The sequence below is a fragment of the Dasypus novemcinctus genome, chromosome 2 (genome assembly GCF_030445035.2).
Source record: "Dasypus novemcinctus isolate mDasNov1 chromosome 2, mDasNov1.1.hap2, whole genome shotgun sequence".
In the NCBI taxonomy this organism is placed as follows: domain Eukaryota; kingdom Metazoa; phylum Chordata; class Mammalia; order Cingulata; family Dasypodidae; genus Dasypus; species Dasypus novemcinctus.
The window spans coordinates 146792256-146806174 of NC_080674.1; the positions used below are offsets into that span (position 1 = coordinate 146792256).

Below are 13919 nucleotides of genomic sequence, written 5' to 3' on the forward strand. Positions count from 1 at the left end.
CCCTTTCAGATAGGGGAAAGAGTTTCAAGGTTCTGTCCCTTAAAGTCTTCCCAAAACATTGGCTAGTGAGGAGGAAGGTGAAACTCATGCTTAGGAGCTATGTTTGGAATAGCTGTGATTTTCGTATCTTTTCCCCTTCTCTCTTTGTAAAGGAAAATTTGTAGTACATTTTGCTTCTCTAAGGGAGACTTGAATACCCAGCTGGTTAGATATATTTAAAGAAAAAAAAAGAAAAAATCTCTTTAAACAGGCCTTGAAGAAAGCTATTATAAATTTGAGTGGGAACCTGAGAATGCTGTGGCATACAGGCAGAATTAATTAAAATAACTGATAAAGAAATCACATGTAGCTTTATATGGGATTTTCAAGATTAAAATGTTCAAGAATTGTTTGTTAATAATAAGCTCTGATTTTTAACTCTGTAAGTATAGGAATTAGTTCCTTTTGTGCACTTAAAACCACCAACCTATGCCCTGGAGTACATACCATGCAAGTTTGACAGTAAAATTGTGTGTTCTGCTTCCTGCCTATGCCCTACTTACTGCTGAGATAACTGGCATCAGAGTTCTGGCTCTTTGTTAGCCTTTCTGATCCCAGTGTCACTGGACACTGGGGAGAGGGGTGGCCTTGCATATTCCCATCTGTCTGGACCTCCTTCGCTGCTGAGGGGCAGTCCTGGAAATTCTGGTAGTCAACTTCTGGAGGTCAGGGCAGTGTCTGTCCCCAGCACCACCCAGCAGCTTGTCTTGGGGGGTGCTTATCTGTGTCAAACAAGGGGCACTAGTTTAAAAACTTCCCTTCCTTCCCCTGTCCATACTTAGTGAACTGGTGTCTGGTGTGGGTCACGTAGGGATTCTGGTGGTCCCAGCATGGCCAGCACCTGTGGACCTCCTGACTTGCACTCACCTCGGAAAACTGTCTGCAGTCTCCCTCAGCTGACCCTGGAGGCAGAGGTACGTCCCTGTGCGCTAGGTGCAGGTAATTGGGTGCCTTCTTGAAGCTCCTCGGGCTGTGGTGGCAGGCCACTGCGGGGGAGGGGCAGAGTGCACCCTAGGCCCTGTGAGCCCCACAGGTTGCCGTCTGTCCACTTGCTAAGGGTTGTGACAGGGCAACTTCTTATAGCAGGGCTGTTTTTAATTGGCATGATGGCTTTTTAGCTTTCCACCCCACCCCACCCCACCCCACTTTTTTGCCTCTCTGAATGAAGACAAGATGACTCGCTTTCCTTTTTACAGCTGACACATTGGAATATGATATAAAATAACTGTTTGTTTAAGGTTTCTGTATGTGTCACCAGTGGCTTTTCAAGTTTCACGTGTCAAAATGATAAGCTACCTAGGAAAAGTTTAAAAAAGGAAAGGCATTCACTTTTTACAGTATACACAATTTTAATAACAAAACTTTTCTGTACACTGCACTTTGTTACCCTTTCCCCCCCACCCCAAGACCCTTATATAGTAGTATTTTCCTCCCACACTCAATCCACCTGCCCACCTCCCACCAAAAAAAAAAAAGACTCTTAAGGATGATTGAACACAATGTTTGGACTATATACTTTGAGTCTCCAGTCTCAGTGTTGATAGGAAGAGTCACCAAACATTCCATAGATCAGACTTTTTTTTTAATCACCGAAGAAAGAAAAGGTTAATTGAAAGAGTAGCAGAAGTTTCCAAATGTTTGCAACAGCAGTATGAAAGCTTTAAACAATCATTTTCGATTTGTTTTGGCCTTATTTCAAATACTGTAAGCTTTCACCAGGTTAGGTGGAGAAACATCTATGGATGGACCTGCTTACTACCTTTATCTTTGTTTTTTTTCTGGCTGCAGGACTTTAACCATTAAGAGATGAATAACTACATCTCAAATGAGACTTCTGTGACAGGGTTTCATTGTATTGTTAGGAAAATGATCTCGTAAGTCAGCTGCTAAAAATATTCTTTAAAATACTTCATACTGATAAACATACCTCAGAGAGAAAACAGAGCATTTATAACTTTTTTCCTGATAGCTGTGTGTAGGAAGTATGCTTCAAGAAAATGATGTGTTGGTTTGGAATTTAGGATTCAGACTTAGCATTACACAGGGCTCATTTTTATTGGAAAGATGGAGTCTAGCTCTTAGTGACTAGCATTGGAACAAACAGATGGGTTTTAATAATTAGTGGAGTTGGGAAGTTCAATCAATTCCATTCATTGAATTGGTACAGAAATTAACTAAGGCACATTAAGAAATTACATGTGTTAGTGCAGATTTTTGACTAAAAATTTAGTATCTTTGCTTTTAGATATTGGCAGTGGGTATTCTCAGATTTGTACGTGGATTTGCAGATTCATCAGCCCACTCTTCAGAAAGGGATTTGAAATCCCAGCCAAGCTACAGAAATGAATATAAATGATTCCAAACTAGCTCTTGGGTATATGTGGGTATAGTGTTGTAGCTTTCTTTAACTTTCCTTTTTTCCAGAGAGATTTAATTATTTCTCTAGTTCTTGGTTAAGGGTTATTTCCGCCAACCTTAAAAATGAAAAAAAAACAAAAAAACAAATGATGGGGGTTGGGGAGGAAGATGAAACCCCACTGAAAAACACAAGCCCTAACATTGTGTTAACAGGCTCTGCAGTGTGGCTGTGAGCTGTCCCACCCTAACCAGTTGGTAAAGAGAGCACAGATGACTACCAATCTCATCGTGAATCCTGTGCTGATAGCAAAATACAAATAGAACAAAATTAAATGGATCCTGCCCTCTATAGGTAAGAAAGATGGAAAAAGAGAATACCTGTTTGGAAGTGTTCACTTTTCTCAGAGGGCAAAAAGCACAATTTTTTTCACCTGGAAAGTAGGCCTTGGTGGCCTTGCCTATGCTGTTCTCCTCAGTTAGTAAACGTCATGCTATTCCATTTTTCCATCTTTTCCAATTACGTAGGCTTTTATGTGGGGTTTCCCAGCCAATATGTTTCATTCTTCCTACTCACAATTGGAATTAATTTAGATTCAAGTTGAAATTATGGAAAATTCTCCTTTACCTTCAGGCTGATGGAATCTTGGGTGCTCAAGGCAGTTGTGTTGTGACCAAGCTGTCCCCTGACAAATAGCTGTGGTCACTCTGATAAATGGGTTGGAAAAATTGTAGCTCATGAAACTCTCATTTGTAGGGGGCTTCTAGCTCCTCTGTGGGGAGGTAATGAGCTGTGCTCGATCCTGTGGAATCAGCTCTTTTCCCTGCCCAGGCAAGCCCTGGGTCTGGTTTAAGAAGACATTTAATGCTTGATGCTTATGATCAGCTAAACTTGGCTGGGCTAAGACTTTGCCAAAGTAATCTACTCCTCTTAAAAATTTAGAGTACATTTGAACCATAACATAATCTTATTTGCTTTTTTACTGAGACATATTTTCTAGGAAACACAGGTAGGCACTCCTCTCTTAGTATTAAAGAAGAAAAAATATGACTAAATCTTATGGGTTAAACTATAATCTTAAACTGCTTTTGATTCAATCCTGGGTAGAAAACATGCTTTGAATGAAGAATGTTATGTTAATGGTCTTGTGAAGGAAAAAATAACTGTGTGTTTCTATTACTTGTGTGTGTGTGTTATGGTTTTCTCTAAGGATTTATGCTCCTCCCTGCTCCCCACCCCCCCCAATGCAGTTTTAAAAATGCCCATTCTTCTAAAATCAAGTCAATGCCCTGATTTAACAGTCTTTGCTACTACATATGTAGAACTTTGTTTATGGGAGAATTCTAAGGGTGAATTTGGAACTTAGAGTTAAATCCCAAAATGTTGTCGTTTTTCTGTAGAAATCCTAATTGAAGAAATTAAACACTTGTGGTTCTTCATGCAAAGTGTGGCACTATTATTATTTGTGAATTATGGAATGTTTATATTAACACTACAGGAAACCCCCCAGCCACAAATCTTGGGGCCTTGTCCTGTTTGATGCAGATTATGTACAGTTACTCATTTGCCTCACTCTTGGCTGCCTTCAGTTAACCTGCTTCAGCACGAGTCAGATTTCAGAATGTTGCCTTTCCCCCTTTCCCTCTCCTCCTGCCCGCCTTCTGGTTCTTGCTGTGTGGCTGCATAGGCACGTGCAGTGTTCAACATGGGAAGGTTGCCTCGGCAATACATTGTCCCCTTCACCCTTAAAATGTGGATGTATATCTTTATTAATAGGTCAAAGTTTAGTGTGTAATGTTTTAGGAGGCGATTTTTTTCATCGTTCCTTTTATAATCTAGCAAGAATCAGTGTTATGCCTGTTGCTAGCCAGTTATTTTTAATTTGGCTCTTTGAGGTTTGAAGATCAGAAAAAGGCAGAAGAAAGGTTTAAATCCCTTTGTCAAACCATCTTTGATCATTACAGAAAGGGAGAGTGTGTGTGTGTGTGTGTTAAAGCTGGAGGGAACATGTTATAGGATTATTAAATTTACTATCCTTTTTCTCTCAAATAATTTTTTTCATATATAAATGTAAATACAGGATTTAGTAAATTAATTAGCAAAATGGTAATTTAGTGCTAATTTAAAATAATTGTGTAAATGCCACAAAAATCAACATGTATAATATGTCAAACTAGAGATGTGTGATAAGTCAGTGTAATTATTTAGTATTGATTTCATTGTAATGAGACCTTTTCACAATCACTAGGATTCATTGGTTAAATACATTAAAGCCACTTGGCTTATTAGAATTACATAAACGGCTCTGATTTCATAACAGGGACTTTGATAATATCTACTAACCCAGGCAAAAACTCTGGAAGAGTGTTTAATATTTACCAATCTTCAGCAGGATAAATATACCTCCCATACTGACAGTAGATTGTAGATTTAAGTTAATAACAAATTATCATACAAGAGAACCTTGCTAAGTCTCCTTTTAAGCAGCAAGCCATTTGTGGTATGTGGGATGGAGAGCAATGATCTAACGAGTATTGATCCCTATCTCTTTCTGCTCAGTAACTTCTTTCCAAACTGCTTTCAGTGGGAAAAATAGCATATGGAGACCTTAGTGTAAATGTTTACACATGATAGTATGTAATTACATAGATAATTACAGTCTTATTTTGAAGTGAACATTTTTAGACTTTTCAGCAGGAGTGCAAATTAATGTGGGCATTGCTTCATTTAACACTTAAAATATGGTTTCATTAAAAAAATTAAAAATACTTCAACACTTTGAAAACTAAGTCTCCACTTGGTTTGGAAAATTAGGCTTAATGTCACCATTGGTAAAAATTAGATATGTATTTAGCCCCTACTATGTAAAATAGGTTACTTATCTGATGTGATTTTTGATGATGGGTAGATATTATACTTCACATTCTTTGTATGGCAGCTGCTGACACTTGCACTGTCCATAACCATTAATGATGATGAAGGGTCCTTCATGGGTGGGTTCATATTCATTATACGGTCCTTGATCTGACATGTTTGACATATGGAGTCGTGTTTGGGATCGGAGCTGCCTGTGGTTCTGAATCATTGAGCACTGCCTAATTCTTCTTAAAGTGGGAGGGCAGCACTTCCTAGAGATGAACACTATAAAAATAATAAAAAAGAAAGAAAACAATAAAGCCATTGTTCCTGTAATTACCCTCTGAGTGAAGATGGCATTGTCTGGTTCCGGAAAGTGTTCCTCTGTAGTAACTGCTATGGCTGCAGTAGTTGGGATTTCTTTGTCTCCTACATGGTAACTTGATGAGCTTATTCTTTTTGTATATTCAGTGGTTGGATCTCTGTAAGTTGTAGCCATGGCAGTGACAGTGGTTGATAAATTCCAACAGAGCTGAAATCCATGGACTGCATCTAGAATATCCTCTCCTTGGGTGTGGTCAGGACTGTGGCATAGGATGGAATGCTCCCACCGACCTTGGAAACTTCCCAGCCAGGACGCCAAAGCACATATCTGGGGGCTGCATTCCCACAGATTGCCAGAGAGGCCAACCGTTGTGAGAGATCTCAGGGAGTTTAAGATCTTGGAATCCAGGCTATTTAACTTGTTATTATCCATGAGGAGTATTTTAAGATTAGGCATTGTTTCAAACACTGTCAAATCGATGGCTTTGATTTCATTTCCAGTCAGGTCTAGCTTTTCTAAAGTTCCCCAGGTCCACTCCATCCCACATGTCAAATTGCTAATTTTGTTCCATTGTAAGAAGAGCGTGTGCAGACTGCTTAGCCGTAGGAAATGAGCAAAATTAATCTTTGTCAGCTGGTTGTGCTCTAAGTGAAGCTCTCTCAGTTTGATTAATCCTGCAAATCCATTGCGAGCTAAACTTCGCAAACGGTTTGTGCTCAAATCCAGAAACTCCAGGCTACGACAGTCCCAGAACAGGCGAACTGGGATAGTCCGCAGGGAGTTGGACCGTAAATGCAAGGTCTGTAGCTTCCGAAGACCATAGAAGAGCTCTGGATGCAGAGATGACAGTTGATTAAAAGACAGGTCCAAATTTTGCAGATTGATCAGTTGGGTAAAAGTTGTGTTTGGCAAGTAAAATATTTTGTTGGAACTTAAGATTAATTCCTTAAGTTTATATAGTCCTTGAAAAGCATCTTCTTTTATTGTTGAGATTTGATTGTGGTCTAAGTGGAGCCAGGTAAGTTGACTGAAGCTGGCAAATTGATCCCTTTCGAGCTCTGCGATGTGATTGTGCCTCAGGGACAGGCCCAGAGAGCCCTTGTCTGTGGCGTTTGGCACCGAGTGAAAGCCCTGAGAGTCGCAGTAGAAGAGCAGCTTCTCGCATCGGCATTTGGGTGGACATGCCATACCCAGGGCAGGCAGCATTTTTAAAACCATACTCATTGCATATATTGCTGCCAGCATAGGGGCCCCTAATGGCCACTTGAAATGTAAGCCTGCAGAATATAATTTAAGGAAACAAGAAGATAGGATGTTTTTCAGCAGATCATATGGGCTATTTTTAAAAAATGATATAACATTATAGCAAAATATTTCACTGCATATAATTTATTTTTCATATGCTGCAGAAAAATTAACCTTGTTAGTATGACTGGAACAAAACTTAAACCATTTTAAAGAAGATAAACATGCCCCTGTCATCAGCAATGTATGCTTGTATCTAAACCTCAGAATCCAAAAATGTGACAATGATTTCACTCATAAAATGTGAATTCAGTGGCTCATTTTAAAAGCGTGATTCCCTGCTGGCTGTACAGGACATATAAATGCGTGGACTTACCCATTCTTCTGAGCACATTGGAGGCTGCATTCAGTCGCGGTTCTTAGACTCAACGCAGTGAGTCTGTAAAGGGCTCTAATATGCAAGAGCCTTTGACCAGTTTCCTGTTTTCTGTGTCCCAGGCTTTCCGAGTAAAATTGAATCCACCAGGGAGAGTTGTTTTGTTTTTTCCTTAGGATATTCCCATAGAAAGCATTGGCTTCATTTACTGTGACCGATCTGTTCCCCTAAATCAATTTTCAGTTTAAATTATTAATTTTTTTCTTCTCTGACTGCTCAGCTGGTCAATCAAAGCTTCAGTCTCCTTCCCGCAGCCCTTAGTTCTCTCGGTCTTAACTTGTTGATGGCAGATGGGCTGCTTGTTGCAGAGAAGAGCTCCTGGAGCAGCATGAGTGCATTTACTGAAAAGCTTTTCCGAGAAACGGCACAAGAATGGATTTGCTTATGTGCTGCGACCACACAGAACTGTATATAGGCTGACGTCACCTGGTGACGTGTCTTTTGTTTGGGTTTTCCAGAAGCTTTACTGTTATAAAGCACCGTGCTTTTTAACAGTATTGGGGTTGTGGCAAGACCCCCGCCTCCCCCGATTAAAATAAAGCAAGAAAGAAGAACTCCTGACTTCAGTGTAGGAAGCAGCGTTGAGGTTTAATAAAGGCTGCATTCAAGAAGACCCGTCTGAACAGTGAGTTGGGTTAGCAGAGTGATGATTTTTAACGCTTGCAAGAGCCAGTGTTAGACTGCCGATCCTGCATAGAGAGAGAGATCATCTTTCTCTATGGAGCTTCTACGATTTATGAAGTGCTGATTTAACACCAGCCTATGCAAGATAGTACCTGCTGCTCTGGTAATTTGAAAAGCTACTCAATTGCCTTGTCATGCTTGGTTAAAATAGAAGTATGGCTTAATTTGATTAAGACGACTGATTTGCTTTGCCTGTGTTCATAAACTAGCTAAGTGGACTTGGTCTGTTTGTCAGTAAGAGTTTAACCTCATAAACTGAGAATAAAGGGTGGCAAAAATAATAATAATAAGCTTACCAAAAAAGCATTTGATTGCTTTGCTTTTTGAGAATTTCAGGGACCTCTATAAAGACTTCTTCTCTGTCCCTATTTTATAACAATGTTTTATACCAGCTGATGGAAAAATAATGCTAAGTTGATCTTTGATGGTCCACTAGGAGAAAGGTTGATGAAATCATTTTAATATTGCAAGCAAGTCCTAAGCATCAGTGGACCAGATATTATTCAGGACAAGAATTACAGTCTGACGGCATTCTGGCACAGTCCCTTGTATTCACTTCATACTCTCATCTACACCTTTGACTGGAATTCTTATCTGACTCAGGGATTGGGGAATTGTGGCACTCAAGTGACAGAGCATTTGCACACTTAATAGTTCTATAGGCACACGTTAAGAACTGGCTTTGAGACTCATACTAACTGTGGTTGGTATCTCTCTAGTAAATAAAGGAGGTTACTCCTATTTTCAAATAGGATTTTTGCTTTGACTGTTTTTACTTGACCTAACTCTCTTCTCCCTGTTGAATAGTGTCATCACTTTTCAGACCTTGGTTAGGAAGGCAGAACTCCATGTTTAATGTTGTATAAATGTGAAAGATGTTTCTAGCATGAGTCATTGTTACATTTTTAGACCTGAGAAGGTAAGGCCTTTGAGATACACATCTTGACTTTTTGATTTGACCCTATATACCAAATTCTTAATTACCATTGGCACTTATCCTCAGTGGGTCTTATTTCAGACCTGAAGGCAGAAATCTCAAAATACCCATTGTTTCTGTGAAATGACCATCACTGGACTGTTGGCCTGTGAGGGTTCATTCCATTGAGCAAGTCAAGGAGTCATGTCTGAAGGAGTCTGGTTTCTGTCTTGAAGTGTGATACTGAACTGAGGACTGGGAGGTTCAAGGTCCCTTCCTTGGGATCCTGTTTAAAGGTGTTGTGAATTACAGAAATGCAGGTGTGTCAGTTTGGGTTCTTCTGGAAGCAGACCCTAAGATGGAATTTGAAGTACAATAATTTTATTGGGGGAAATGTCTCAGAGTAGAGAGAAAGAAGCAGGAATAAGCTGGGAGAGCTCCAAACCAGAAGGCAAGTCTAACACTTGTGAAAGGAGAGAGGAAGGAAAAATTAGGAAAACAGAGCCTCAGAATGTGGTGCCGTTTCCACAAGGTTGAAGGGAAGTTCCCAAGCCTCAGATGCCCATTATAGGAATCTTGTTCTCAGGCTGCACTAGTACTCCCACCATGTTCCTGCTTGCTGGATGTGTCCTGTTTTAGACCCAGAGAATGTCACTACCCCACTGACACTGATCCTTTCCGTAGCCTCTAGAGGATAGGAGTTCTTAAATGGACTACAGACAGGCATGTAAAATTGTGTTGCTTGTGCATTTTTCTGTGAACAAGACCTATAGGTTTAATCAGATTCTTGGACCTGTGACTCCATGTTTCAGAACCATTGTTCTGCAGGAACTTTCCCCTAAAAGTCCCAAGGAGGCGTGTCTCATAGGGGTAGTCTCTCTTAAATTTTTTAATTGGAAACAAAGCCTTTGGAATATTATAAATGACATTATTGAAATAATGTACCCTCTGATGAGAAAAATCGTTGCCATGCAGGAGGAGCTTATTGTCTGCATCTCTTATTAATTCTTCCCTCAAGTAACAACCTTAGTTCCATGTTGAGAAAAGTATTTGAGTCAATTGGATTAGAGCAACTGTGATTAGGAATGACTGACTGTATGTGAAAATTTAGAAGGCCCTCCCCCCTTTCTTCTCTCTAGTCTTCTTGGCCTACCTCTTCTACACTAACAGAAGCTATTTAAATTATATTATGCCAGATCTGTAGGTAAAGAAAATTGCCCAGAGAAGCACAGATGTAGTTGAAGATTAATTTTTTTGAGGCATCTAGAGAAGTGGGCAGTAATGCCTGCTGTATCTACCATAGCCAGGGCCCTTCTAGGGTACCAGCCTCTTTCTCACCTGCTTTCTCTCTCTTTTTCTTAAACTTTTAATTTTGAAATAATTTCAAACCTGCTAGATGGTTGCAAAAATAATACAAAACTCATACAGAAAACTCAAATATACCCCCCCCCTTCCAGATACCCAGATCCACCAATTTTAACATTTGGCCACATTGACTATATCATTCTGTCTATCCATCTGCCTATCCATCTGTCTGTCTATTTATCTATATATTTTCTAAACTTTTAAGAGTAGGTTGTATACATCATACTCCTTGAACACATAATGCTTCCATGCACGGTTCTTAAGAACAATGATATTCACTTACTAACCATCTTATGTACAGTTATCAACAGTTTTAACATTGATGTAAAGCTTACAGTGTGTATTCCAGTATATACCTTTGAGTTCAAAAGATACAGAGTGTGGAACCAAAGACCTGGCATTTGCCGTAAAAGTGGTTAGAGTAAGCTATTCCCATTGATGGAATTTTGTATCAATTTAAAAAATCTTTTTCTTTACCTAAAAGGGCTAAATGGAAGCTCTTGTTCATTCTGAACTAAATTTTTTCCCTAGTTTAATTTTATAGTAGCTTTATTCTGTTTACATTTGCCTTTGATTTAATTAAAGTGGCAGTACTACTTCTGGAAGGTACTATCCATATCATCTGTTTCAATTTTCACTGCTTTAGATGTTAAGCAAAGGCAAAGGAAGAAGTAAAATCTTCCTTGTTTCTCTTCTCTATAAATGGTTTTAAGCAAATTGAATCAAGCAGCGGGCCTTGGGTGGCTGTGTTTGTCTGCATTCCTCCATATGAGAATTCACATTTAATATATGTTACTGATCAGAGAGAATTACCCCCATACACACACACAATTGAAGAAACAGATGTACAGTTATATACATAAAATTTCCCATTCTTTTGTCCTTGAGAAGTAGCTTGATATTTTATGCTAAAAGACCAAATGTTTCTTATACTAATCATGTTCAACTCCAAAAATTGTAAAACCCTTGTACCAGAGGTGTTGCACAGGGGCGCCCTAGAGATCTATATGTTTTTTGTTTGTTTGCTTTATTTTTAAACATACAGTTTTATTTTTTAATAATAGATTTTTTTTAATCTAAATTTTTATTTATTTATATCCCCTGATGTCTGCTCTCTGTCCATTCGCTCTGTGTTCTGCTGTGTCTGCTTGTCCTTTCTTTAGGTGGCACTGGGAACCAGTCTTGGGACCAACAGGAGTGGGAGAGAGGCGCTCAATCTCTTGTGCCACCTCAGCTCCGTGGTCTCCTGCATCTCTTTTTGTCTGTCCTCTGTGTCTTTTTTTGTTGCATCATCTTGCGGCGCCAGCTCTCTGCACAGGCCAGCACTCCTGTGCAGGCCAGGTTGCCTTCACTAGGAGGCCCCAGGAATTGAACCCTGGACCTCCCATATGGTAGATGGGAGCCCAGTTGCTTAAGCCACATCCACTTCCCTAGATCTCTTATGTTAAAAATAAACCTTGTTTCTGGAGTCTTGGCAGCTAGTGCGAGAATCTATTTACATTTATCAAAAAGTGGTAATAGTTTTTAGAGTCCAAGTATGGCAGGGACAGGATCATTGACAGCCAAATCCTGTTGTGCTAGAGTGGTGGTCTATGCCCAAGGCTAGGCAATTCAGCAATAAATCTTGAGGTGATGCAAGTGGGTCGGACGGTAGGGGAGGGGAAAGATTTCCATAGGAGAATACTGGGCAGACATACATTTAAACAGTGAAGATCATTTATTTCCCCTAGCATAAACATTAAAACAAAATAGCCTGTCCCGAAGTCTTCATCAATGCCCATAGATAGATGGAAATTTATATGGCCAGACCCTTTTTATTCTTGTTCTGCTGGTGGCTTCATTGCATTCATGTATCCTCTTTTCTTCATTTGTAGATAACTTTGTTTTTTCTATCTGAAAAATAGCCATGTTTGGGTTTGTCCTTCCTGTGAGCGCTCTAAATTTTGTGTAGCTTTTTGATTTAGATGTGTTTCCTCCTACCTACATAGAAAGCCACAGGCTACACAAAGCCATTTGCACAAGATAGAATTAAGATACACATTCATACTGAAGACTTTCTTTCAATTTTAGTGGGTTCTCCAGCCCATTTGGCTAAATTTAAAGGGAATGAATTTGCATTTGTATTTGCTAGGTACTAGCAGACTTGGTTGTCAAGCTTGAAAATGTCATTCTCTCAGAACCCCCAGTGTGCTCTGGGGTGGAGGGGGAGTGACATGTGCCAAGGCAAACAAACAAACAAAAATCAAATATGTTGTCCATACAAAAGAAGTTGACAAAAATTTGGCTCAAGAGAGCAAGATCATTTGAATTATGAAGGGCTTATACTAGCTTGTAAACATGTGGATCCTGTTGAGATGTTGAACCTTGAATGGCACACTGCTCGATGGGGCTGCTGAGGCTTAAAAGGCAGCAGTGGGTAAGGCTGTCTTTCCCTGGGAGCTATTATCTTTGTATACTTAGACAAGTCTATAGGTAAGCTAAGCTTGTAGCAGTGAAATTGCTGGGTTACAAGATATATATGTTTAAGATTGATAGACATTGTCAGATTGCCTTCCAAAATTTTTAAAAGCCTTTTTACATCCCCCCCAATAGTCTGTAAGTTTGCACTGTTCACTAACAGTCTATATTAGACAAATAATCTGTAAGCTTACTTATGTTTAAGTGAAGGGGTTCCCCCTTCATCTTAACAACGTAGTGGACGCTACAAACTATTAAAATGGCTGTGAATCTGATTGGTGAAAAATGCTGTCTTTGATTTGTTCCTTAATTATGAGTGAGATTGAGCATCATTTTATTTGTATGTTGGCATTTTTCTTCTTTTCCTACAGACTACATATATTTCATCTTCTCATTCCTACCTCCACCCCCAAATTTGGTTGGTTTCTTAAAGATTTGTAAGGTATTATTAAAGAAATTAACTGCCATGTGTTTTACAGATATTTCTTCAAGTTATTTGTCTTTTGAAAAAGGTTTTAAAGTTTTTGCTCTGATATACTTACGGCAAGGGGGTCTTTCTTAATATTAAAACAAACAAACCACTTGTCATATTATACTAAAGTTCCAGCATCAATTGGTGACCATAAGGTGTTATAGGATCATCAGTAAGCAGATTCCCTGAGAACCCCTTGTCTTTTGTAAGGCAAAGGGCATCAGAGCCCTTTGGAAAAATTTTCTTTTTAATCAACATAGATAGAAACCAGAAGAGTTCCCTGATTACCAGTAATCTTAGCCTGATTTAAAATCAATGCCTAATTTAAATGTAACCGCTTTTGCATGACTTTTACTTACTGCTCTGATCCACTGTTGTGCCATTCAGAATTCCTTTTACTCTGCATATTATATGGTATCTCTGAATTATGTGTTCTAAAATGTTTTATTTCTTATTATGAGCCCTGTGAGGGGAGGATTATGGCTAGTCATGCCCACTCCAAAGGATGGAAAGTAGGGCTCAGTAAAGAGTTTGTCTAAATAAATAGTAGTTCATCCACACAGCAAGGAAGTAAAACAACTTCTTCATGCTTCTGTTAAAGATGGGTTTGACAGTTTCTTCACCATCTCAGCCAGAGTTGTGTTGCTGGAAGTCATCTCAGCTAATAACCTTTGCTGCTTCTTAACTCAAGCAGATGTTTACTTGATGAGGAGTCTTATGTTGAGGCACTAAACATGCCTTATCTGTTTCATTTAAAAGCCCCTTTGC

General features: G+C 39.3%; 2 protein-coding genes across 2 annotated transcripts in view; one reads left to right on the forward strand and one right to left on the reverse strand.

The window, feature by feature from the left end:
- The window catches only part of CTNNA1 (catenin alpha 1), a 184215-nt gene that overhangs the window by 110171 nt on the left and 60125 nt on the right, over positions 1-13919 (forward strand). The gene's annotated exons all lie outside the window — the stretch shown is intronic.
- Positions 1369-7995, reverse strand: LRRTM2 (leucine rich repeat transmembrane neuronal 2). Its single transcript, XM_012519401.3, has 2 exons — positions 7198-7995; positions 1369-6853 (listed from the first exon to the last, which is right to left on the reverse strand). Exons 1-2 carry the CDS (start codon positions 7199-7201, stop codon positions 5307-5309), a joined length of 1551 nt encoding a protein of 516 aa, XP_012374855.1. The 5' UTR covers positions 7202-7995; the 3' UTR covers positions 1369-5306.